The 25,265-nt window shown below is 47.9% G+C and overlaps 6 protein-coding genes across 6 annotated transcripts; 4 read left to right on the top strand and 2 right to left on the bottom strand.

The window, feature by feature from the left end:
• Positions 1-1,103: 1,103 nt before the first annotated feature.
• Positions 1,104-3,711, top strand: BP5553_09127 (uncharacterized protein; the record flags this gene model as incomplete). Its single annotated transcript, XM_032017750.1, has 2 exons — positions 1,104-3,603; positions 3,662-3,711. The coding sequence occupies 2 exons, from the start codon at positions 1,104-1,106 to the stop codon at positions 3,709-3,711; spliced, it is 2,550 nt and encodes an 849-aa protein (XP_031866393.1).
• A 524-nt stretch (positions 3,712-4,235) lies between these two features.
• Positions 4,236-11,016, bottom strand: BP5553_09126 (Uncharacterized protein; the record flags this gene model as incomplete). The annotated part of the gene is made up of 3 exons (XM_032017749.1): positions 4,236-10,174; positions 10,222-10,364; positions 10,412-11,016. The coding sequence occupies 3 exons, from the start codon at positions 11,014-11,016 to the stop codon at positions 4,236-4,238; spliced, it is 6,687 nt and encodes a 2,228-aa protein (XP_031866392.1).
• A 452-nt stretch (positions 11,017-11,468) lies between these two features.
• BP5553_09125 (Cytochrome c oxidase protein 20, mitochondrial) lies at positions 11,469-12,142 on the top strand (the record flags this gene model as incomplete). The annotated part of the gene is made up of 2 exons (XM_032017748.1): positions 11,469-11,817; positions 11,889-12,142. The coding sequence occupies 2 exons, from the start codon at positions 11,469-11,471 to the stop codon at positions 12,140-12,142; spliced, it is 603 nt and encodes a 200-aa protein (XP_031866391.1).
• Positions 12,143-12,888: 746 nt separating this feature from the next.
• BP5553_09124 (uncharacterized protein) lies at positions 12,889-13,890 on the top strand (the record flags this gene model as incomplete). Its single annotated transcript, XM_032017747.1, has 1 exon — positions 12,889-13,890. The coding sequence occupies one exon, from the start codon at positions 12,889-12,891 to the stop codon at positions 13,888-13,890; it is 1,002 nt and encodes a 333-aa protein (XP_031866390.1).
• Positions 13,891-14,839: 949 nt separating this feature from the next.
• Positions 14,840-18,662, bottom strand: BP5553_09123 (Uncharacterized protein; the record flags this gene model as incomplete). The annotated part of the gene is made up of 5 exons (XM_032017746.1): positions 14,840-15,092; positions 15,154-16,012; positions 16,551-17,474; positions 17,522-18,395; positions 18,462-18,662. 5 exons carry the CDS (start codon positions 18,660-18,662, stop codon positions 14,840-14,842), a joined length of 3,111 nt encoding a protein of 1,036 aa, XP_031866389.1.
• A 760-nt stretch (positions 18,663-19,422) lies between these two features.
• On the top strand, positions 19,423-21,760 carry BP5553_09122 (C2H2 and C2HC zinc finger; the record flags this gene model as incomplete). The annotated part of the gene is made up of 3 exons (XM_032017745.1): positions 19,423-19,608; positions 19,648-20,101; positions 20,154-21,760. The coding sequence occupies 3 exons, from the start codon at positions 19,423-19,425 to the stop codon at positions 21,758-21,760; spliced, it is 2,247 nt and encodes a 748-aa protein (XP_031866388.1).
• Positions 21,761-25,265: the final 3,505 nt, after the last annotated feature.

The raw sequence follows: 25,265 nt of genomic DNA, 5'->3' as shown, positions 1-25,265 counted from the left end.
ATGCTTAGCACACCGACCCGTTAATGTGATCCCATCGGGCTTACTTTGGAATTAAATGCGATGTACATAGCATCCAACCACAATAGAGCCCTTCCAGGCTTCTCACTTGAACAACACTTGTCATCCACTTCAAGATGAATATGCCGACCGGTCTCCAGGAACTTCCTAGATTCTTTCAGTTACACTCCGCCTAGCTTGGCGAGTCGGAGTTCGTATAATGCCAACGAGTCAGTGAAAGTTTCGGGGCCGAGCCTCCGACAACAGTTGTAGCGGACAGGACTTGGCTCTGTGTGACTGTTCTCAGGCTCTCAGCGTTGTATAATTCCCAGAAGTAGTTAGATCATACTTTAAATGAAAGATTCAATAGCAAATAGCGATGGAATTACCGGGTTTGAAGCAGTTTAAGCTATTATATACTTGCTCAAAACCGACATCAGTAAAGTGACTGGAGCTGTAAACCACTTGATTCACTCCTTTCAAGCACATCGAGAGGTCGCGTGTGAAGCAATGCGCTCATGTAGCCGGAGGCTTCCTCCGTCATACCCACAAAATACTGACCTGGGAGTTCGTCAGCTTTTGATTCCAAGACACAACTGCCCCAAAACTTGGGTCTGGAGCGCCAACTCCGAGGACCAAGGCGATAGAAAGGTTTGTTTCTCAGGGGCTGCCTCGTCAACGCCACCAGCTGATCGTTACTCTAGCGCACTATTCGGGCGTCCGAGGGCCCGAAAATATTTAGAATTATAGAATATGGTCCAAGCTCTCAACAACAACCCAACTTCCGAATGCTCATTAACGTTTTAATAGGAAAGCCTTGTTTGAAATGGCGAAACTTCTCTCCGGGGCGGTGCACTCTGCTTTCTCTAAGCTGAGCCACAAGCAAGAGTAGCCAAGACAACAGTTGTAACCATTTTCACTACCCAAGCCACTCTAAGCACTCTCCATAATGGATCCACTTTCTCATCGTTGGTTTGGTATATATGTTCAAGATTCCGAGTTCAATGTGTCTGTACCAAGTGATTCTATCCCAATACTTCAAGAAACTAGATCCCATAATACAAGTCAAACACTTACGCTCATTTCCCCACAACCCACAACCGTTCATGGAAACACATCTTAGCCAGCTCCGCCAGCATTCTGGGGAGAAAGCCGCGTCGGTTTCCACGTCTTCTCTACATTCATTTTCCAATGAACTATCCCCTCCAGCTAGACTGGCGCCACACCTCGGTCCGCTTACCCTTGACCACGACCTTCCCATAACGCCAAATGTTTCTCCTATCGAATCTGAGCCTGGAGCATTTCAACAGCTGACAGCTGATTGTGACACGTCAGTTTCCGGTGCCTTACCAATGCAGTTGTCCAGGTCCTTTGTAGAGCATCAGGCATGGTTGGTTATGGAGGACGAGGCTGTGAAATATTTCTCGAGCCAAACTCGGTGCATATTCGACCTCTTCCAGAAATCTGCCGACAAATTTAAACCAGTCTCAACAGGATCCGTTGACGATGTTGTTAGACTAGCGATATGGTGGTTTCTTGATGCTCGCATGAAGCTGGACCCTTTGCTCAGGGAAGGTTCCTCGTTTCCCTTCGCCCAGGAAGACAACAAGATTCTCCTCCAACGTGCACACTTAAACCTAGCGAAATCTTTCTGGATCCTCCAAGAAACCAACAATCTCAATCATGAAGCTTCTAGCAAGAACATTTTTGAGTCAGCTGAATTTCGCGATGCTGATCATACGGTTGCAGTGCTGTCACTTCGTCTTGCCGTTCTCGTTCGGATACGCCAGGCGATCTGGTCCATGCAGCGAAGTGAGCTTCTTCCCCTGTCCTTGGATATGGCTTCTATATCGGAGGATGCGGATACATCAATCTGGGTATCCTATCCTTCGTTGAACCTCAGCATTGACTATCTCATAACAGGGCATTACGCTGCTCCTCAGGACAAGCTCAATGAAGAACTGCCTCTCTCCGCATTTTTGCCACTAGGTGATACACGGGACGCATTCCACTACGGCGGAATGCATATCGATCTCTTTCTGCTCGCTGAGTCTTCTAATGCACAGCAAATCAAATATCCTGCTATACTGTCAATTATACGAGCACGAGATGAGCGATGCTTTTCTGTTGCCATTGGGACCCAACATGGGCTCCTGAATTTTTCAATACATTCAAGCCGGAAGAATCAGCCAACATGGGATGATGTCACATGGGTGCCCGTTATAAATGCCTTGGAGCTCAAACTACGCACCGGTTTTAGGCTACAGCTACGTTGCAGCACTTGGGATTTTAAAATCCTCAAAGGGATGTATGACTACTATTGTCAAACACTTTTGACCTTCCAGGCATCTCAGGACGAGACTCTGCTATTCGAAACAGGTATTAAGTCAGCGAAGTACCATACCAGTCAAGTGGCCGAGTTTGAGGATTTCCCAGCAGGCGTGATCGCAAACTGCACGTTTCGATTATTCGAGGGGACACTTATACAGCAAGCGGGGACGGGACCACGGCGGCTGCATCGCAGTTTTCGGATCGCAATCATCACACCACCGTCAGCCAAAAACATTACAGTCAGTTCTCAGACGATCTCGCCCGGACGAGCAATACAATTCGGCTTCATGCGAGGAGATACCGGAAGCCCAACACTAACACTTAATATCGACACCCACGACGCAGAGAGAACATGGATCCTCGACTTTGACGATTCCCAGCAAAGAAACACCTTATTTGCACATCTGACTGGCTGCTTTCTATGCCAACAAGAAACGGTTCTTGCGCAGGTTCACATAAGCCACTTTTCGGTCTGCACTGGGCTCGAGGCACAGACTCCAGCCCAGGCGTTTGATGATTGTCAATGGCACAGTCTCCGGGTGATCAACAAGCAACCAACCGATCCAGACGGGCTGAAAATCGAGAGTAGCCAGCCAGTCTTATCAGACTATCTTCGAATCATTGTCGACTCTCCTAAACTAAGGGTCACCGATCGTGTAAATGTCGGCATTGGCGAACTAAAGATTAGACGTAACGTTGTAGCTTCCGGCCACGAACTTTACGTTCTGCGTCAGCCGCAGCAGGACATGACTTGCTCTTTATCCAACTTGGCAATATCAAGCAATGTTCCGAAAAACCTGGAAGAGATTCTGGAGGGCATCAAGACGCAAGAATCGATTCGTGCATACACTTTCCCCAACCTACCTGATCTCCACCTATTCCAGTTAGCTATCACCGGCTTCTCGGTCCTGTTCGATGGAAGTCCGGCGTCATTCTCTATCTCGCGCCGTAGGATGATAGTGCCGGTTCATAAGGAATGGTCTGCGCCCCATACTCGACTCCAGATATTACGTCGCGGAGGGATGTTCCAGCTAGCAGCGTTCTTCGAAGGCTTCAGCCATGGCAAGTGTATGAACTTTGCCTTGAAGGAAACCGATATCTTCAAGAAATCCACCAAAGGCGGGAAAATATACTTGAAGATTATCGATGCCAAATTTTCGCTACCACCTGGGGGGAAGAAAGATTTTGGGCACGAGAAAGGGTTTGTTAGCTTAGATTCGTTGGATTATCCTGGGGAGCATTCTGATATTTGTATTGGGTTTGCGAGTAGTTCTGGTAAGTATGGTTATTAAAACGAAGGTCAAGTAGGGGCGTTTGCTAACTTTTGCTCTAGACTTTACCAAGTTCTCTCAGGCGCTGCCAGCACTCGTAAAAGTTAAATAGATAGTATTCAAAAGTATAGTGATGCCAGATTATTAGAATAGATCCATTTTTTTTTAGAAATAAAATGCGGATTACCTAGATATAATCTGAGTTCAATTGCTCGACACTATGGCACGCCTCGTAATAAAGTGGCTGTCGCACCAGAGCCCATCGCCTCTGGATATAGTCTTGAATCACTGACCGCGCGACCAAGCTCTTTAGTGCCTCCGCCCCACGAATCTCACTAATAAGAATGAACTATTCAAAAAACGTTCAAGATCAATGTCTAGCAATTGAAAAATTATAGAGTGAGGCTACTCCCTAGGCTTTGATTGTAAGAGTGAGAAGGGAGCATTACTTTTGTAGTTCCTTGAGCAAGTTATCACGGAGGCAATAAACGTGATAGAGGTGCTTTGTGCATTCACACTAATGATTCAACTGTCTTTAAATATTAAACTGGTTTAGATGCCTATCTTGAACTCCAATGCACCAATATAAACTTACGCTCAAAGCATGTCTCGTCAACAAAATATTCCACCTATAAGTTATAAACCTCCCCAAACTCCTTCCGCAACATCCTCCAACATCCTCAACCCATAAAACCTTGCCAAATTCCGATATATGCTCAGTTTCCTTACTATCTCCTCTCGTTTCACACTCCCCGCCCACTCCCCACTACAAGCACAATGTTCCATAAAATCGTTGACCCTTATAACTTTACATTTTATACACTTTAAATCTTGCGTGCACCATTCAACAACCATACCCTGCACAGAGGCAATTAATCGCTCCTCAATATTGAGACGATTATACTCAGCATCACAAAATCCGCATTTCCAAGGTCTTGAGCTGGCATCTTGCGCGGGAGTCCTAGTTTCGGGGGCCAGATCCTCATCGCGGCAGAAATCCAGATCGCGGGCCATCGTACAGTTCTCGCAAATTATTTGCTGCATTTTGAGACTTTCAGAGGGATTCTCGAAGCGTGCATCGTTGCTGAATTCTCGGACTTCAAAGAGGGCGAGGAGTTCTTTGCGGAGGAGGCGTGCTTCCAGAGTGATATTTTTGTCAAGCGAGAGGACTTGCATGAGGGACTTGACGAGCTGAAGGACCGGATTACTGAATTTGAGATGCGAGCCAGGGAGAACAGGGAACTCATAATCAGACGCCAGTTCAGGATGTAGCATTTCGTCCTTTTGGCGGCGTATAAGACCTGCGATTTGGCGCTTGAGGGGTTTCTCGAATTCCCTTCCGAGGACGATCTTGTCCTCTTTACCGTCGCCGAGATTCTGGACTGGCAGTTGTGTTGCTCTGGGAGTGGATTCCACGCCATTCAAGGCCCGAGGCCTTTTGAGCTTGTGCATCACATCAATAAACTCAACGACCCAATCATGGAAAATTGGTTGAAGGGGCTGTGGCAAAAACTTGGCAAGTTGCCAGTTCATAATACAATCAAGAGTCTGATTCTCTGCTTCGATGACCTCTTGGCATGCCTTGCCGCCATAGTTGAATTCATCGTACCAAACAAGATAGTCCCAATATTCCTTGATCTCGAGGTCGAGGAAATGGAACAGAGGCTTGGCCTTGATGGATTTGAGTATATACTGGCTGTATGCATAAGCGTTACCGACTTCAGCTTTGGTAGTCTGTAACAATAAGCGATTTGCGCTGGCAAACACAACATGAGAGCCAACTCTCCGGAAGTCTGTCATAAGTTGTTGAAAAGCTTTTCGGGACATCATTTGCACATAGTAATGCAGTGATCGATCATATAGGAACGAATCTGGATTTTCGACCCATCGTACGAGATGCTGTACCATGATATCCGCCATATTGCTTCCTTTGCAGGCTTCTGTCCACCAAGCCTTGACCATTTCACGAAGGACAGTGACGCCTGCGGTTGCAAAAGTATTGTCGGCATACAGAATGGTTGTTCCATCGCTTGGTTCATCTGATGGTGCAGCTGGGTTGAAGGAGACGGAATCACTACCCTCGAGCTCATTTATAAGAGAAGAAGTCAAGATAGTATTAATTGTGAGATTGCGAACATCGAGCTCAATGCAAACAGATGGATATGTGCCGGGGTTATTGACGGAGGGCATTTGGACGACATCTAGTGGCCCGAGAACATCATCTTGTTCATATCCAGCATGATCTGGTCTTGGGCCACCTGACCACCACAATACCACGTTGTTCTTCTGAAGTCGCCTGGCGTAGGCAATATCGATTAGAAACCGGGGATCATCTCGCTCGAGGTTGCAGAGTGGGATATCTCCATATCTCGCCAGCTCAGTCAGGTGCAAGACCCATGCTCCAAGACTGAGGTAGTGATTCACCAGGCGCTTGGCAACGAAGGCTTGCCATTGGAGGGGTGGCAGGTTGCTATCGGATACTTCGCATTTAAGCGACAGGACTGGAAAATCTCGCAATATTGCAATATCATGGACAAGCATTCGTCGCTGAGGTGATTGGATAACAAGCATAAGCGGCTTTGTCTCGTCATTTTGAATCCGCTTAATCAGATCGCTAACTTCCAGAAGAGCTTTCCGTCTTGTCGTAACCTGATGTGTTTTAAACTGAATGGCTTCTTGGTATGAGAAACAATTTTGCCACAACTGGCCATCTGCTTCTTGATTCCGTTTTGCAAGCATATCTGTGTATATCTTGCCAATGTTCGGGAGATCCTGGTTTGAATCCTTTGACTTTTGCAATATTATAACATGGGCTTGGTCTTTTGCGGTTGAAAATAACGCAAAAACCTGTCGATCACCAGCCACAACGTGGTACAAGTAGAGGTACGTGACAGGTGACTGTGAGAGATATGGTTGTTGGGAAGGGGCTCTGCATAGACCGGCCAGATCAAATCCAGATTCCAAACCCTTACCTAAAATACCAGGTTGCGTTTCATCAAAGGTGCAGAGGTTGCCAAGTTGTAAAACTGCCCTGACGTGTAATGGAACCTGCTTCTCATAGACGCCTTCAACGCTCGGGTGGTTGAACAACAGTGAGAGCTTTTGTGCCTCGTTGACGTAAATGTCTTCGGACATGGTGAGTTTGAAAAGGTGGACTGAAGGATGACCATTAGGTAAGGTATGATTTACTTTCTGTGCCTCGCATCCGTCAATTTCAATATCGGGAAGTTCCTTGCCCTTCAGGTTCAGGAAAAGTTGTCTTGGCACCTTGACCTTAACGGCGTGAATCTTAAAGTCAATCAGCACAAAAGCCATCAATACCCCAGGACTCTCTGTGGCCTGGAGTTGAAGCACCTGCCAAGTGCTCTTATAGGTCATCTCAGCTTGGGTTCGGAAAGTGGCACCAATGTTGTTCTGGGCACTAACGCGGCTCTCGCCGAATAGATGCCGGCGCCGAATCCGTGCTTGTTTTTGAATCTTCCACTTCTGTTTCTGATATTCAAGGAAGCCGAGATAATCCTCTGTGGGGATGGGCATCTTGTCGGGCAGAGCTGCGTATGGGTTGACCGAGACGGGAGCAGCGGGCTCTGGAGACTTCCGCTTCTGCGCTTTCTGCGAAACCTGTGACAGAGCAGCGTCAAGAGTCCTGGGTTTGAGAAGTTTAGTCCCGTAGTCTTCCATATCAGCCGTCCTTGCATTTCCCAGATTGGCTATTTCGTCCAAGGGGGCGACTTTGTTAAACAAGTCTGTCATTTTCTTCTGTTTCATCTTGTCATCCTTGACATTGATTCTTCGCTGCAACCACTCCGGATGAGGTACTCTTGGAACGGGATTCCTCACTTTCTGCAATGCAGCTGGAATGGTGATCAGTTTCTGAATGACTGAACCGAGACGCTCAAGATAGTAATCCCAATCCAAAAGGGATCTCGGGTCCATGTCCGCAGGATCTTCTTTCAGCCATTTCTTCAAGAAAGCCCTCTTTATCAAACTATCCGCCGAGAATATTGCCACGGGAATGGCCCGTTCAGTAACAGGGGCGTTTTTCGGTTTTGCGCAGATAATGTACTTGCAATTCAAGCCTTTGTCTTTTACCATCTGCTCTCCTAAGAAATCGGCGAGGCGTTTGGCAGTGGTGATAGAAGTCGATTTCTGCGTCCCATATTCTTCCAGCGTTTTCGACATGCTCCTATTCTCGCAAATAAGATCGATCAGTTCCTCGTCTGCAAGCGTCCGGCCTTTAGAGTGAAGCACGTCCAACCATTGGTTTGCTACTTTTGCAACGGCGCTGTAAGTCTCGGCAAGCGTTGTCCCTTCCAGGAAGAACTTGAAAATCTGCTGCTGGAAGATTTTAATAAGTTTAAGCTCCCCTCTCCGCTTGACTTCGAAACCTTTTAACTCTGCGAGACTTCCATCATCATTAAACACAGCATAACGTTTCTTCAGATTCTTATCCTCCTCTTTAGAAGTAGGTAAAATCATTGCTCGGTACGGCCCGTCAACTTCGAAGAAAATTGAGTTATCGCTGTGAGTCGCGTATTTAAATGTCTTCGAATCAACTAGCGTCTGGTACTGGTGGTTGGTGAATTTTGCGTGGACGAGATGGTTCAACATGACACAGGGGTATGAAATGGCGAGCTTCTTCCCACTTTTTAGTTTGAATCCATAGTTTTCTGGGAATGTCGCAGGCAACATGCACCAAATCCCGTCAGTATCCAGTTCCAGGGGACGGCCAATTCGCTCGACAAGCTGCCTGGCCATTTGAATAATATGTGCCCCTGTCAAACACGTCACACCAGCCATTTCCATGGAATACCACCGAGAACCTTTCCTCATCACATATCCGTAGAAGGAATTCAGAATGACCTTGTGCGCCAGCTGCAGGGAGTCGAATAAAATAACCATCTTTTTGCCGTTTTCAATCTCAGCAGGCGAGGCACCGGATGCTTTGAGCTCCTCCGTTTTCCCCTTCCAGACTTTCTGTTTCCCTTTGTAATCATATCGTCTGTCCCTGAAATCTCTGACGGTATTGATATAAAACGGATTTTCTCGTTGGCAAATTATAGCCTCTCGCTCAATAGTCTTCGACTCGTGTATCTTGTGGTAAATTTTCTGGCTATAAATCTGGAGCCGTTTTCGGATAAGAGATGCTTGTTCATCCGCTGGTAGTTCTTGAAACGTTCGGGGGGGGCTAGTAGGATATTTTCCAGGGAACCTTTCGTTCTCAAGCGAGTTTCTGATCATAAGATACTCGTCGCGTTTTGCTGGGAGGTACTCTGCCCTCCAAGCCCAGGGCATGCGCCTGTCGCAGGTCTTTCCCGGTCTATTGAAGTCGCAAGCCGCGCAGTCCGACTCTTGAATCATGGAATCCGGCTGTAATCGATTGGTGGTCATGATATTGGGATACATAGATGCGACATCTAGATGGTAGATCAGAGGCCGCTCGCTTCGATTGGCGGTGATCTTGAGGCTGTTCAGCCGATCTGTGATTTCTTGCTTTACCTCGTCGTAATTCGTAACATCATCCAGCGATTTCTTTTCTTCGACCGTGATGCTGAACTTCAGAGCAGCGTCCAGGTCGTGTAGAAGCTCGTCAATTGCTGTGGTATCAACCGCGAAATTAACGGGGATATCAGCTCGGAAAACTCCAGCCTCTATACTCTCGACATGCCCGCCAACGTAAGTTTCCGACTCCAAAAGATGGCCTTCCCAGAAGGACTCCTTCGGTGAGACATGTTTATTTGGTAGCACTATCTCCTTCTGATAAGCCTGGACCATGAGCAGCATTTCGCAAAGCGTCCCTGTTCCTTTCCTGAGGACGGCATCCGGTCCGAGTGGAATGATCGTACACAAGGAGAAGATGAAAGGGTGTACATATTTCATATACAGATAATATGTTGCCACTGCATCTGATACCGAGTATTCCGCAAGGGTCTGAGGGCGCTCACTTGCATACCGAAGCATCAATTCCGGATCCAACTCGTCGGGATCATATCCAAGTTTGGCTGTCGTGACCGCTTTCAAACCTCGGCTACCTTGCGGTAAATAACTGTCTCGATTGACCCAATGAAAACAATCCATATGAGCACTATAGTCACAGCAATATTGATCATCGGTGCCTTTCCTCCAGCCTATTTCCTGGTACATGTCAATGCCATTAACACTCGAGCGCGCATCAACAAAGGGCCAATCGAAGAAATCTCCGTTATAAGTTGCTATAACAGTCGGCCGTGCTTCCTTGATATGTAGAAAGAATCGTTCGATGACTGCTTTTTCATCCGGCTCGTTGAAAATCATGAAGGGGCCATCGTATTCTGGTTTGGGGGTGTACTCGAAGTCCTCGATATCTTCGGATACAATCTCTCGGTTCGTGATAAGAAAACCTTGCCCATCAATCATATAAGAGATCATCATAATCTGGTCAATCGCCGCATCTGGGAATTTCAGAGGCAATTTCGTCGTCTCGATATCGTAGGCCATCACCACTGGATCTGCTCGTTGAAGTCGCTCCTCTAAACATTTCATGGTTGTATGGCCATGTTTTGCCTCCACCGTATACCATTTGCCCGTCCGTATATCTGCAAGTATCAGCACCGATTTTACTATCCCAATGGACCCTTCTCACCCATGTCTATCATTACCCGCACATGATATGGTACATCCCATTCCCGTATATCCACAATGAAATCGCTGCCATCCGTAACAGAAGCATTAAGTCGTCTATCGTCATCTCGGTCGTCATCAAAGAGGTCAAATCCTGCATTTGCACTGTCCACTATTAGATTATTTCTCCAAATTCCGGGAGAAAAGCGAACCTAGCAACCTCCGCATAAGTATCCATCGCATTCATATTCTTCTTGTTCTTCTCTGCAATGGGCATGATATCTCTCCTAGCTGCTAGCAGATCGCTGACATTATGAAATCTGAGCTCAAAAAAGGTCCTGCGATAGCCCAGCAAATGATTGGGCATCTGTAAATCCTCCTTCTCGACCTTCCTCAGGCTTTTTACCACGCCCCCTCCAGGCGCTCTTTTTATCCATTCCTCTGCTTCTGGTTCATGACCCCTCTTGACCGCAACCAAGAAATACGGATCATACTCAAGCGTGGCCTTGAACGTCCCACCATCCTCTTCTATAAAGTAGCAATCCAAGCCCGCCCTTCCATCCGCAATTTTTTCGTCCTCTATAGTCGTCGGCTTGAGATTGCAGAGCCAGCCGACTTTCTTCTTGCCAGAATCGTAGCGTGCGAAACCCATGGACTCATCGATTGAGTCCGCGAGCTTGACGGCCTCGCGCTTTTCATCTGCAGAGGTAGCTTCATTGCGGTTCGAAGATGTGAAGGTTTTAGTTTTTGAGGGCCCGTGGTAGGCATTCTTTCCTCCTCGCCGATAGCCATTTTTTGGCAGCCGCGGTCCGGGCATGGTGGCCGTGGCGAGGGTAGGAGAAGGGCCACTTGATGGTATGGGAGCTCGCGCGATTTGCGCTGGAGAAGCCTGTTGAAACGGTTGCAAGTCTACTTAAAGAGCTGCTTCTCGTGCTTCGGACCCAGCATATATATCAAGAGTTTAGGGATTGCAGGGAAAACATTGAGGTTAGCGGTGCTCGGGTGGTGTCGTGGTGTCCGAAGTGCTTGATATGAATTGTTTCTGGATTCTAGAGACGGGAGTTCGGGCGACGCGAAAGACGCGTTGAACGGATCGCGTGGCGCGTAAAGTGGTGGACAGGGACCACGGATGGCGGCTGGCGGCTATGCGATAAACGACGGTCCATCAATAACATCGAAAATCCGAACCTGTCGGCTCTCCCACCATCTTCCTCCACCTTCTCACCCTCACGGCCCAATCCACTATTGGTATTGGCCACGGACACAATAATGGCAGGTGATACGCGAGATTCTGCTTCCACACCCTCCCCCATCACCTCCCATCCTCAACCTCGAGGGCCTCCGCCCGGCGAAACCTCACCACCTCCCCACGTTCAGTCCCCCCCCAAGATCTACGAAGTATTTACTGGCCCACCCCCAAATGCGAATGCGCTTCCGCAGGGCTCCGGCCAGAATACTGCAGGAGGACATGCAAAAATGCCAACTTTGTCCGAGGGAATCAAGACGGTACGGCTGGAGGATTTCAAACAAATGTATATGTATCCCTGTGTAAGAGAGAGCCTGCTCATGGGTATTGGAGGCGGCTTTGGGATGGGAGGAATCAGAGCTTTATGGGGCGGTATGTTGGGACCTCTCTCGACCCAGTCCGCATGACAGGAGGAGTGCTAATTTACTATTGGGAATACATAGCCCGAATACCCAAAGCCGCCAATTGGGCCGTAGGAACATTCATCTTCGCAGCGTTCGCCAACTACGAATTCTGTCAGTACCGGCGCATGATAGAGAAAGCCCATATGAAGCGTGCCGTCGAGATAATCGACCGGAAGAAGGCCGAGAAGGAGGCCGCGGCCCAGGCGAAGCGGGAAGAGAGGAGGCGGCTGAAAGAGGAGGCGGACAACAAAGCAGAAGAATCCGGTAACAAAAGCCGCTGGAGGTTTTGGTAAACGCAATCAGCCAATGTATGTAATATAGGTAGGTAGTGTTATGCTGTATACGTATTTGAGTCCAGCCAAATGATGTTTCAAGACGGAACAGATCATGGATCGCTTCCATAACTGGTCGTGATCTGCTGGCATAGAGGCAAGGTTGTACTCGTCGTGGAGTTCTTCGTACTATGAAAGTACATGTATGTATCTATATACTGCGTGCTAGATGCCAACCCCAACATTCTATAAGCCGCTGAGCCCTAGGGCGAGCTTGAAATATTACATAACCTTGACCCAGAATCACGTGGTCCGAATCCGGTTACTTAAAAGGGGCAAGTTCAGCACTTGGTAGGTGTTAGCGTGCTGCACTGTATTTGCTTTTGGCGTCAGGGTGCAGAGGTGCGATGTGCAACAAAACTCCACGCTACATGTGGGGCACGGGTCGTCACAGAGTACCTAGGTACTTAGGTACTTATCAAGTGATCATGAGCCTCAATGATTCAATGATAACCCCCGCCAACGACACAGCATCTTAGCACCACACAAGATATCGGCTACTACTTCTCTAACTTTAGTATCCAATATCCCACACCTCTTTTCGCCTATAACATTACTGCGTAACATCCGCGATACATATTTGCTTCGCCCAGGAGCCCGATCAAATATCCATCCTCTATCGTACAACCTTGTACCCCCGAACGCCCCCGCAGTAGTTCACGTCAGGCATATCTCTGCTGCCCCCCGATGACAATCCAATTCCAGCTATGGAATCCAGTCGATCTACAGCCTCGGATACACCGCTCATAGCCCCCTTACCATCACCAAAGCGGAAGCGCAATGTTCCTCCAACACCGCCGCCATCCTCTTCGGCGAAGGAGAAAATGCGACTCGAGACCGACGTCAAGATATCTACAGTTGGTGTTGATAATGGCCTAGCGGGAAGTCCGCGGACGAAGGTCGCGTGTGACCTTCAGGGCATGCAGCTTGAAGATAGCATTGTATCCAAGCTAGAGCTACGGCCTATGTATTGTCCAGCGATTCGGAATAGGCACCAGGCTGTGTACGAGGACGGAATCGATGAGGATGAGGCCCTAAGCAGGAAACGTTCCAAGGTGTACGAGATCCCCACAACGCCTGAGACGCGAATAATCAAAGCTTCGCCAAAGCTGAAGGAAAGGACGGCAGTCGCCATAGCCTTTGGGTCCCCTACGGCACAGGATCCACATATACCTGAACAGCCAACCGAAGTGGCGCTGGGTGAGGATATTGACCACCATATCGTATTCAAATCAGGTAGCTCGCTAGGAAAATTAAAGGGAAGCGGGCTTGGGAGGGCATACCCAGGTATCAGCCAGCTACCGGACTCAAATTCAAGAGGCAGGAAGCGTGCAGGTACACCGCCGCTCGCCACCTCGTCGGCATCCAGCTCCCCTGGGGGCGGAGGGAATAGGATTATTGATCCCGAACGCGCAGCCCTAACCTGGCATGACGACGAAATCACTGGGCACAATACATCTGATCCAGAAGACGATGGGGAGGGTATTAATGGGATCGGATTTAAACCCACCCCAGCGGAAGCGTATGCCCGGGCCCAGAAGAGACAGTTGCAGATGGCAGAGTACAAAAGTCGCGAGGCGCGGGAAGCGCGAGCGAAGAGAAGTCAGAGGCGCAAGGGGAGCGACAGGATGGAACAAGTTGAGCGAGAACAACAGAGACAAGTGAGGTTCCTAGATGTGGAGCAGAGTAGCGTGATATCTATCAATTGAGCTCAGGAAGATAGTCGATGGTGGGATTTATACTACCAAGCTTCACATTCGGCTGGAACAAATAGCCCCAGGTTCTTTTTAGATTGTTAAGCTTCTTTAACATAGCAAGGCATAGCGTAGGCGTTTTCGGTTCCGTCTCGCCTTTCTCCCAGGAGTTTGATCGATCGAGGCAATATTTTGCTGGTTGTCCGGATTTCTAGGGGCGCGATTCGGGCTTTGGGTTCATTAATGGCTCCATTGAGTCGAATACAAATCTGATTATTATCATTTTAATCAGGCTTGGTCGGGATGAAATATAGAAAGTTAAATCACCCTCCCCGAGGGATGCGTTTCGTTCCCTACCATGTCCCCAGCCCAGAGTCTCCCAAAGCCCTTATGTTGGTCGACTGAACTCTGTCCCAATGACGCCGAGTAAGCCGACGAATGAAATAAGTTAACCTGCACTTGGCCTTGTTCCTCCTAGTCCTCGCTGACCATAGATGCCTAGTGAATGTCTATGATGTGCGCTACCATAGGCCAGAAGTAGTTAAGAACAAGCACGTAGGTAGTATCAGAGCTTACCACGTGAGTGCGAGGAACTCCTCGAGCATCTTCTAATGTGTGGCCGAGGTGAAGGGGAAACGCTGTCCCCAGTCTAGTAATATTCACGAGTTGAGGAAAATTTATCATTTTTAAGATCTATGCAATGACTTCTATGGAGAGACGGTGCTGTCGTGGTGGCCTTCGTGATAAGCGGATACCCAACGGTGTACTCATAGTAAGGCTGCGAATGAAGAGTAGTAAGACTGCGGGCTAGATGAGAGGTGCTAGAGGGATTGAATAAACTCGAGGCAAAATCCCAAGAGCAGGGACCGACATAGCTAACAAGCATTGGCTTAGAAGCAATTTCACAGGGTATCCAGAATGTCTCTTACGATTCATACATATATCATACAATACCTGACTAAACCTACAGTTCGTCATTTCCCTCAATTGCCCCTCGACTTGACCTGGTTCCCTTTGTATGTTCCTCAACTTCAGGCCCCCGCGCGCTCTTCAGTTGGCTGGCCGACTTGACTGTTGAGGGATGCATCTCGGGCATGCCCAGTCCCGCCGGCGGAGACCACGTCACTATTCCTTTTGCAGCGGATTCAAGTCGCCTGCTCTGCCCTTCTTGGCCCGCGCGGCCGAGAACACCAGCAATAACTTGGATGCAACGGAGACTAATCGTCAGACGTTAGCATTGGCTCAATTAGAAGCAACGGAGCAAGGGGAAGGGCCAACCTGTCGTCATTCGCGGGAATAGGATATGTGACCCAGGTAGGATCCGCATCAGTATCAATGACACCGATCGTAGGGATATTGTTAAGTCCACATTCGTGCAGCAAGATATAATTCTCTAGCGGATTCATGCAAACCACTAAGTCTGGCTTGAGCGCTTGCCATCCCTCCATCTTGCTTTCGAACCCAGTCGTGACCTCCACATCATTCTCGTCCACGACTTTCATGCCACATTTTGACAGAATCTGATCGCCATTGGTTATACTGCCTGGAATCCATTTTTCAAATAGATGGCAACCTTTTGCTAGCTGAGCAGCCCTGACAACGCAAGATGATTGGCCCGCCCGAGTTCCAACGAAGAGAATCAGTCCACCATGATAAGCAACACCCTCCACAACTTTAGCAGCGCGACGTAGATGTGCCGCAGTTTCTTCTAGGGAGATGATGTGGACGCCCTGTCTGATGCCGAAGATGTATCTCTGGTTTGTCGGGTTCCACAAGCTCGTACTATGGCCCAAATGACTTTGGCTTGCCAACAACAGCTCCAATGTGACGTCTTCCGGCTTCGGCGGGTTCAAGATCAGAGATTCGGGCTCGTAGTGCTTCTCTACAATAGAGCCTAGCTTCGCGGTACGTTTCTTGACATGGCGTTTGAAAGCGTAGGTGTCGCTAATTTCGTCGGATGGTTCACCTTCGTTGGATGGCGGAACAAAAGAGCTGGTAATGTGCAATTGGTTTATGGTAGCTTCGATTGAATGCGTTTCTTTGAGGTGGTTTTGAATGGAGTGTTCTATTGCTTGGGTTTCGTGGGTGAGAGCGCGAGCGAAGGGTTTTCGGAAGGGAGTGCGGAGAGCCTTGCGGCCTAGAGAAGCAAATCAGCATGCCAATTTGGGATATTCCGAAGGGGGTAGACTGTTTTACCATGCCGTATGGCTACATTTCTTAATATCATCGTTCTTATGCAGCTGAGACGTTTGTTTGGTCGCTACAACAACTTTTTTGACTCGCAGACGGGGTGTTCACGCTAGGACTCCAAGGTCAGGTGATGCGCTCGATCTCGCGTATAAGGTACCTAATAAAACATTAAAGTACTTAGGTACTTCAACGTATGACATATGGTAAGGAAGCGGCTGTCACCGCACAAAGTGATAATTGATCAAAGTCTTGTATTAATTCAAGTAGTATTGCTAAAGAGGCTAATTAATGGTTGTTCTATATATGTAATCCAAACAAGCTGCAGAATAAGATAAGTTCCATTGGATCCTAGCGACTGGCTGGGATGATAGAACCACACAGTCCTAACTTATATCTACAGGGAAGCGTCCGAATGCGCCTATTCAGTCCGTCTTGGTTTATTCGAGCGTGTTAACGGCTTGTCGCACGGGTCAACGCAAACACACCGACAATAACAACCGCAAGAGTGACGATAGCGCCAGGCAAGAGCAACTCATTCGGGACGCCAGCAAGTACTTGCTCTTCTGCCTGCTTGCTGGTTATCTTCCGATATCGAGGTTTCACGGGCTGCTCCTCTTCGCTCTCTTCATCCTCGTCAGAGACAATTCTTCGTCGTTCTCGGATGGTGTTTGACGGTAGTGGAGTCTGCGCTTGGCTGGTGATGACTGGTTGAGAATCAAAAGTGGCTGCAATTGGTGGCTTTTCGGGATCGTGAACAAACAAGTCGACTTTATCCCGGCGGCCTTGCCTAGCGAGTAAAATTGCTTCGAGAAGATCGTGATCTGTGGTGATTGAAACTGTATCGCCGTCATCGTCCAGGTAGCTAAGGGCGAATCCCGAGGTGCCCAGCTTCCCGTCTTCAAATGTAGCAGCTCCCCCCACAGCCTCTACCTCGGAGCCGAGCTTCGCAATCACAGCAGAAATGAGTTCAGCTAGTCCATTGGCACCAATAACTTGAAGTCTGTGCACACGACCGCTAGGGGCCTTGAATTTGAATGAAAACGGAACCTGTTCAGCGGGAGTATCTGCCGCTGGGCTCAGGCCGGAGTGTTGAGGAGATCCCACATGAGACGCTGAGTCCCCCGGAGCAACGCTTGAGTCGACTACCCTTTCGTGACCTCGAGAGTGGTCAGGCGACATCAAGGACCTGCCACCTGCAGTGTGGTGGTGGTGACTCCCTTCTCCAGAGACCATTGATTCCGTCTCATTGTCCAAAGACATCCAAAATTTGTTCCAGGCAGGACCCTCACTGTCTCCGGTTGACATGGTGTTGATTTGTTCAAGGGTCGCGTAAGTCAACTTCAGAACGTCGACCATGCCCACAATCTCACCTGACTCATTCATGACGGGAAGATTCAAATAATGACCGTCTACGAGGGAGTTAGCCCGAGTCTATGCCCACAGTCGCATTGCTTACCATGCATCTTTCTCAATGCCGCCTGAATGCTCATATCCATTGGAGCAAAGTCAGGGTGAGGCGTCATAACACGCACAACACTGCAAGTTGCAGGATCCAGTCCAGGAGCGATCACACGCAGAACGACATCTTTGCTTGTGAAAATACCAGTAATCGAGTCTTGGTCTTGGACGAGAACAGCAGTGGTATGGTTCTCTTTCATCTTAGCTGCAGCCTCCTTCACTGAAGTCCGCACGCTAACCGTGACAGGAGGCCGGCCATCGAGGACGGATTCCAAGGTAGGGCCGGACATTTTCGACCGAAGGGCCTCGACATATTGAATGATTTGTTGGGGCTGACTCGATCCCAACTCGGACTGAACACCTTCTAGGGCATCATACAACTTCCGTGATGAGCTGTAGGCGCGTTCCAGCTTCTCCATAGCATCGTAGAAGCACTTGGTAATATCAAGAATGCCAGAGATATCTTGATTCTCGTCCATGACAGGTAGATGGCGGAAGCCTTTTCGGACCATCAGGTCCAAGGCATCCGTAGCGCTTGTATCTGTGCGCGCACAAAGCGGGTTCTTGGTCATGATATCGGCAATCATGACATTGCTGGCCTTGATGCCGGCACCAACAACCCTAAACGCAAGATCTTTGGCCGTGAAGATACCAGCGATACGATCGTCATCGTCGGTAACGAGAACACAGTCCTCCCTTTTCGCAGCCATCAATTGTGCAGCCTCTGCAACACTGGTATTTGGCTTTATCTGGAGAGCTTGACTCGGTCGCAGAGCGAGAACAGTTCCTGGTGGGGCTTTCCGCGAATGTCTTGACCGCGAAGTAGTGTGTTTCTTCTTGCTGAGGTCGGTTTCGATCTTTCTCCGGATAGCCTAACACAAGGCGTCAACAATGCTTGCCACTGGAGGGCCGCAACCTGGGCGATACTGCAGACATACCTCATCTCTCTTCGACTGCTTCTGTCTGCTGGCACTCATCGTGGATCCGCCTGCTTCACTTTGAGCTTGGCTGGCGGAGCTTGCATGTGCCTCAAACGCAGGACGAGGGATATTTGAAGCAGGACTGTTGGTGAACGCGGGTATCGTTCCTCGGCCTTGCCCACGGTTGGGCGTCCCCCGCATGGTACCGCTGGAGGCCATGGTATTGATATTGAAGGGTGGGATATAATATGCGGAAGGACAACCAGAAGCGCTGAAGCAACGAATTGATTATACTGTGTAGGCGCGGGGGATGGCCTGTCGCACTGGGCCAGTGGATGTTGTCTGGTTGACTGGGTCTACGGTCTGTGGTTTGCGGTCTATTGGTGTTGTGGTGAATGTGGTATTGTGGTATTGTGGTATTGTCCAGATGTTTTTTCGGCGGTTCAGGGGCCGGCTGTTGATAGGGGAACGAGGCTGCGCGTCCTGAGGCACCAGCATGGCTCCTGGTTGCCCGGCAAGACCGCGTTGCTATGGCGAGTTTGTTGACATCGTCTCGTCCTCGGCATCTGGAACAAACCGCATCCCCATTCACATCCACATCTACATCTACATCCACATCTGAACAAGAACTTAAAACATACAAAAGCTTCACCCCCAAAAACTACATTGAACCAAATTTATACCTACGCAAACCCTCTGGTCGCGAAAACACTGCTTTAAAAGACCTCCTTCGGGTTTTCAAAGGCCAGAGGGCCAGCACAACCAGCCCAGACAGACTCCACCAGAGTCTACTAGTACTGAGCGGCCCTACAAGCTAGATCTGCCCGGCCTAACGGCTTGCGCTGCGTGAGGTGAGGCGATACAGAATGCTTTTGCCGGCTCTCCGCTCTAACTACTCCCCAGTCTCGGAACCTACAGGTTTGCTTAATTGCAGTACCTACACGACAAACGACATCTCCGAACTCTTCGAGCATTCATAATGCTGTCAAATCCAACAACCAACCTTCACACCCGACAACGACAACACCGACGACAAAACTCGACCCCAACGGCCTTCGAGCCAGTGAAGGCAACCAACCTGCGGAAAATACAAAGACATGGCGCACATCGACGTGGCATGAGTCTTGATCAACGACGACGACAATCACCCCCGCAGGATATAGAGGTAAGTACTACTAACCAAGGATATCAAACGACACAACAGCATATATTGCGAGAAACGCAGCAGCAGAGACTGGTACGCCCGGGCCAGCAATTTCATTTCGACAATGACGAGAACTACCTCAGTTCACCGGCCGTCACACCACTGAGACAATCATTTGATGCTGGGAGTATGAATTATGAGGAGAGCGGACCGTCTCAGAATTTATACGGCAGACCTATCAACTCGATAATGAGTGTCGACCCCAGTAGCTTTGCTGGGGGCAACGACTTCAATCTATTTACTTCAGAGACCATCTTGACGACGGCCCCATTCTTGAACTTTTCGCCAGAATTTGAAAATGGAAACCAAATACCGGATGGGAAAGCTTGCAGCAGGAGGTGCTCTAACGGTAGAAGAATTAGCGGTGGGATTTTTGACCGAGTTTCTCAGTTTGAGAACCTAGCACTCCAGTCACCAGGACGACCAATAACACCTCCAAATCAGAATGCTTTGAGTAAGTTGATCTTGCCCTTTTGTCTAGTATATATATTTACAAACTTTCTCAGACTATTTTCCACCTACTCCGACTGATACTCCGCATGGACGGATCGCCAAGCACGACCAGCTAGCTCAGCGGTTCTTTGATTCATTTGACACGTCCATGGAAGAGACAATCAAACCAAAGAGCACCCAGAGGGGGAGAGATGTCTTCGAAGATATGAGAAGGGAGGCAGAGATGAACTCCATCCCAAGTCCTCCAATGCTTGCTGCATCTAGCTTTGATTCTGCCCCAATGCCAACTTCAAACTTCATGAACATGTCAAACATTGATATGAAATTCATCAACAACGAGGCACAATTCGGCGACGCGCAGGTTTCCCCAACTTCGACCAACCCTTCCCCAACCGTGTCATATGATTCATCTCCGGAGGTGTCCAAGATGACATTGATGGCCGGTTCCCTTGCAAACGAACCCGCCCCAAATGCCCCGGCGATGTCATACCCGGAACCCCCCTTAAATAGTGGCTACTCTATTTCACAGTCGCCGGCCCCTTCTTCGCCCCACCGCCGGTCCGAATCAGTGTGTAGCATCAATATCGAAGAGGCAATAACAGATACCGGCATCACTGTCGACGATATCGCTACCTTCATTGATGGACCAGATCCCCAGGATGGGAAGTGGATATGTCTGTACCCAGGTTGCCAGAAACGATTTGGGCGAAAGGAAAATATCAAATCGCACGTCCAAACGCATCTAGGTGATAGGCAATTCCAATGCCCACACTGCAAGAAATGTTTTGTTCGTCAACATGATCTTAAACGGCACGCCAAAATTCACAGCGGGATAAAGCCTTACCCTTGTCAATGTGGAAACAGTTTTGCTCGGCACGATGCCCTCACTCGCCATAGACAACGCGGAATGTGTATCGGTGCCTTTGATGGAATCGTCAAGAAAACGATGAAGCGTGGACGTCCTCGTAAGAACCGACCCGATGACGAAAAGCGCCACCAAAAGTCTTCCCGAACGCGCGCAAAGAACAAGGCTATGTCCTCTGCCTCGTCGACAACAGGATACTCGGAGAGTAACGGAGGGAATTCGCCTCGGAGTGACCTTGACCTCCTTGACGACAACGCCTTTGGAAATTACCAGTTGACACAAGGCACATCTGGGATGGAGATGGAGGGTGGTAGCTTTGTGTACTCGCAGCCACAATCACCTGCGGCGAAGGGATGCATTTCCCCACACGCCATTCAGAACGCGGCCTCCCCAACAGCCTTCAGTACTCGCTCGCAGTATTCTCATTCAGCATCAATATCTGAGCACTTACCCTCACCACCTCGGTCTCCAGCTAAAAGCGTGCAAAGTCAATATCATTCACCTCCTGGTCTTTGTGATTCCTCTTCATCGCCTGCTCCAAGCAATCACTATTATGATATGGATAATATTTCTAATCATGGCGACGAGATGATAAATCTAACTACCCTGACAAATATTTCAAATCATGACGATGAACTTTTTCTTGAGGCGTTCACTACGGAAGACACGAATGATCTCACCCAGTTGGAGCGGGACCCGGATCTACTTCTTGGCAAGTTTGACGAGGCATTTGGCAGTGTTAGCAACGACGACTTATTCAAGGAGGAAGGCGATGTTTTCTTTGGAAGTTCATGATCTCCTCTAACCGCATAACAACGGGAAGAGAGGCGGAAAGTGCGAGATCTATGGTTTTTGAATCCCATGTGTTGCGAATTTTGCTTGTATGATTATGGCTGCGATAGAATATGCTGGGCTGGGTGGTATTGGTATTGGGTGGGCTTATCGGAAATCTGGCACGAATTCCCTTCCTTAGGTGTTGTTTTTATCAGCTTTTATCCTCGAGTCGGACTAACCTCGACTTTTGAATAAAGATGGTGTCTGTTATGATAATGAAGGACGGGTGACAAATGATGCCTTGGGTCACGTAATGTTAGATAGATGTTTTCGCAATGTTGGATGAAAGTAAAAGAGGATGATCCCTCCTTCCTCTGTCCTCCGTCGAGAACCAATTGCGTTACTCTCGCGCCCTTCAAGTGCCTTCAAATTTCTGGAAAATGTTGATCGAATCGTCCTCTCACTACGCCGCAAGATATGAATCTACAACGACAGTGCGTCCACACATGGGTGTGGAAATGTGATTTCTTGCCTAGGCACGCAACTTTCCGGCCAAGGCTACACTACAATCCAATTCCATATCCGGATCGCTAACCTGCCATGAGAAATAATCCAAACAATGCGCCTCGCGACAGGAGTCGTTAATTCTATAGTCCAAACTAGAAAACTCCATGTGCCCACTGCCTTATGTCATGGTAGTGTATTCTATTAATTCGTTCACACTTGGAGGAAAAGAAAGTTATGTCATCCAACAGATACTCTGCCTAAATGCCACGAAATATATTCTAGCTCAAATTTCCTCCATATAATTTTTTGGGCCTGTTTTGCTGGTGGCAGTTTGCTAGATTCCGGACGAAAAGAGACGATGACCTGTAGTGGGGAATATCATGAGACTACTCCATCCTCTAGCTAATATTTAGAAGTCCTACTCTATATATAAAAGGAGGCCAAGCGTTCTCGTATAAGTACTTCGCTGTTTTGTTGTGGTCTTGCACGCTCTCAAACATTATATTCACTCTGTCTTGCTTCGTATGCCGCCGACCGGACTCTTTTTTTGTCGAATCATCTTACACCAGGTCTATCAAGTGCTAATGTAAAATAAAGTCACAGCAACGAGGTAGCATGATATTTCAGTGGAAATATCCCAAATTAAACTGTAAATTTTAAAAGAATGTAATTGAAGTAATTCCTTACTCAGTTCCTCGAATGTTTTAGTTCATCCCCCCAATACCTCTAATAATGCCTTGCTACACTTTTGTCCGTTTTCAATTCTTCCTCAATAGCCATACCTCGGCGAGCCTTTGCTCTTACGACTCTACGCGCGTGGCTCCTTACATCTGCGTTCCAGGTCGACGATGTCAGGACCACCAGTCAATTCCTTCAGGTATGAATTTAGCATCAAGCCATCCATTTTAAAACAACAGAGTGATAGACACAAACCTTCCTGTCACAGCATTTTGGGGTTTCCCAATCTCTGCATTCCCACTCGTCGTCGCGACGTCTCTCTGCTCGTGAGCCTAATATCTGTTAATATTACGCTCGTGGTATTGTCGGTAGAAGGAGAAGCAAACAGTCATCCGAATCCCTCCTACGACAGCAGTACCCAACATCGTCCCTATCGCAATGGAAGCGCCTAGCTGTAGTAGCGGTGACGAGGGCCGCAAGGAAGAGAATTGAAATTTTCATGATTGCTACCAAATATCTTTGACTATATGGGTGGGGTCTTTTGGGTATTGCTCACGGCGGACAGGAGCTTGGATTGTGAATTCTTAGACAGAGGGAGTGCATCTCGCCTTTTATACCTCATCTCCCCGATCTCAACGGCCTTACAAAGAGAAGTTAGTGGCCTGTTGCATTTGGAAGCCGAAATCCATACCTGGATAATACACAGGGCAGCGAAACCCAATTATCCATACTGATAGGACTCTGAGCCCTGGGTCGGCCATTTCCCGGTCAATTTCCTGATCGTGGGAACACTCAGACCCGAATTGTCACACTTTGACTCTCTGAACTTCTTCCTCCCTTCTCCTCTCAAGTCCATGAATATGGGACGGTATATGCGGGGAAACACTTTAAACGTGCAGAGGAAGCTTCTCGTAACTGGTTACACCAGGATGCCATTGGAAGGTTTTCGGCTCAAAATATAATGAGGGGTTGAAGCAGCATCAAAAATGCCCGACCCTCGAATGTTTCTCCGGATCACAATCTAAATAACCATGTTATGTTCTTGAGCAATCACAAGAAGTCAAGTACTTATGTTGTGTTCGTAAGCTCTTTTAACTGCATAGCTGAACGCACTTATTCCCATGTGCGGGGAGTTGTTTAGCGCTGCATTATACTCTTCAGGCACGGCTAAAAAGAACTTTTAATTTAACAAAGCTTGTTTAAATGAGACGAAAGTCATGAGATAGTTGAGTTGGGATTGTAACATCGTATGTCGTTCTAATCGGCCCTTGCTGACCTTGTTGCTCGTTGCAACAACCATTCAGGTAAAGGGCATTCCAAGTACTAAGCTAGACTTTGATGTGCTATGCCTGTTATTATCAACTCTATTACTAATTAGCATAGGTTTTAAGTGGTTAGTTGTGAGATTTAAATTTCAGTCCGTATGGGAACCACTTCCTTGGAGTGGAGACTAATAAATCGATTTGGTCTTATTAATTTTATAATTAGCTCCATTTAATTCCCTAGTCTATACGAAGTACTATGATGTAATTGAATTATTTCCTACCGTTAAACAAAAACCAAGTTAAATACCCCACACCAGTAGCGGAGCCCCCCGCGATTGTGTAACTATACGGAATATAGTTGGCCGCACCTCGGACCGACTTGATAGGGAATCTTCTGACTCCTGTACTATCTATTTGATTATGTCTTACCTATAATTCTCTTCACATTTGACAGTGTTACCATAGAGAAAGCTTAGAAACAGATGCCCCTGTTGAGACCAGCCCACATTATATTCACCCATAGGCGTTAACAACCAATCCCAATATCCACCTATTATTAGATTCAAAGGAGATCAGAAATATTAAGCTCTAGATTGTGTCAGAAAAATTAAAAATTCACAGCCTTCCGTAATTCCTAATCCCTTGGATCTTCCAAATGCCCCAATTTAGGTCCATAATTAGCTATTCTAACACTAGGTATAGGCTCTATTAGACAGCCACGACGGCTGACAGTCAATTTGGCAGATAATTTCCTCTAAAGGAATCCCATCACGATGCAGTGTAATTCACCATATATTTAGCTTAAAACTAGATATTCTCAATCTCATTTATAAGATATAATTAGTAGGCCGTGTAATGGTTGGAGGGGGCATAAGCCAACCTCCTAATTTATGTGATCATTACCAGATTCTCCTTACTTCAAGGAAAGCCAGTCATCGAGGTGAACAAAAACTTTAACCCTTTATTTATTCTATCACCATATATGCGACCCATCACCAAGCTGGGCACTCTTTCCGATGAATGGAAATATCACACCTATGTACAAAAGATCCGCAATACATAATAACAGGAAAATA

The sequence above is a fragment of the Venustampulla echinocandica genome (genome assembly GCF_003357145.1).
Source record: "Venustampulla echinocandica strain BP 5553 chromosome Unknown scaffold_9, whole genome shotgun sequence".
NCBI lineage: Eukaryota > Fungi > Ascomycota > Leotiomycetes > Helotiales > Pleuroascaceae > Venustampulla > Venustampulla echinocandica.
The sequence above is the reverse complement of the archived record's forward strand: the minus strand, read 5'-3'. Positions and strand labels throughout refer to the sequence as shown.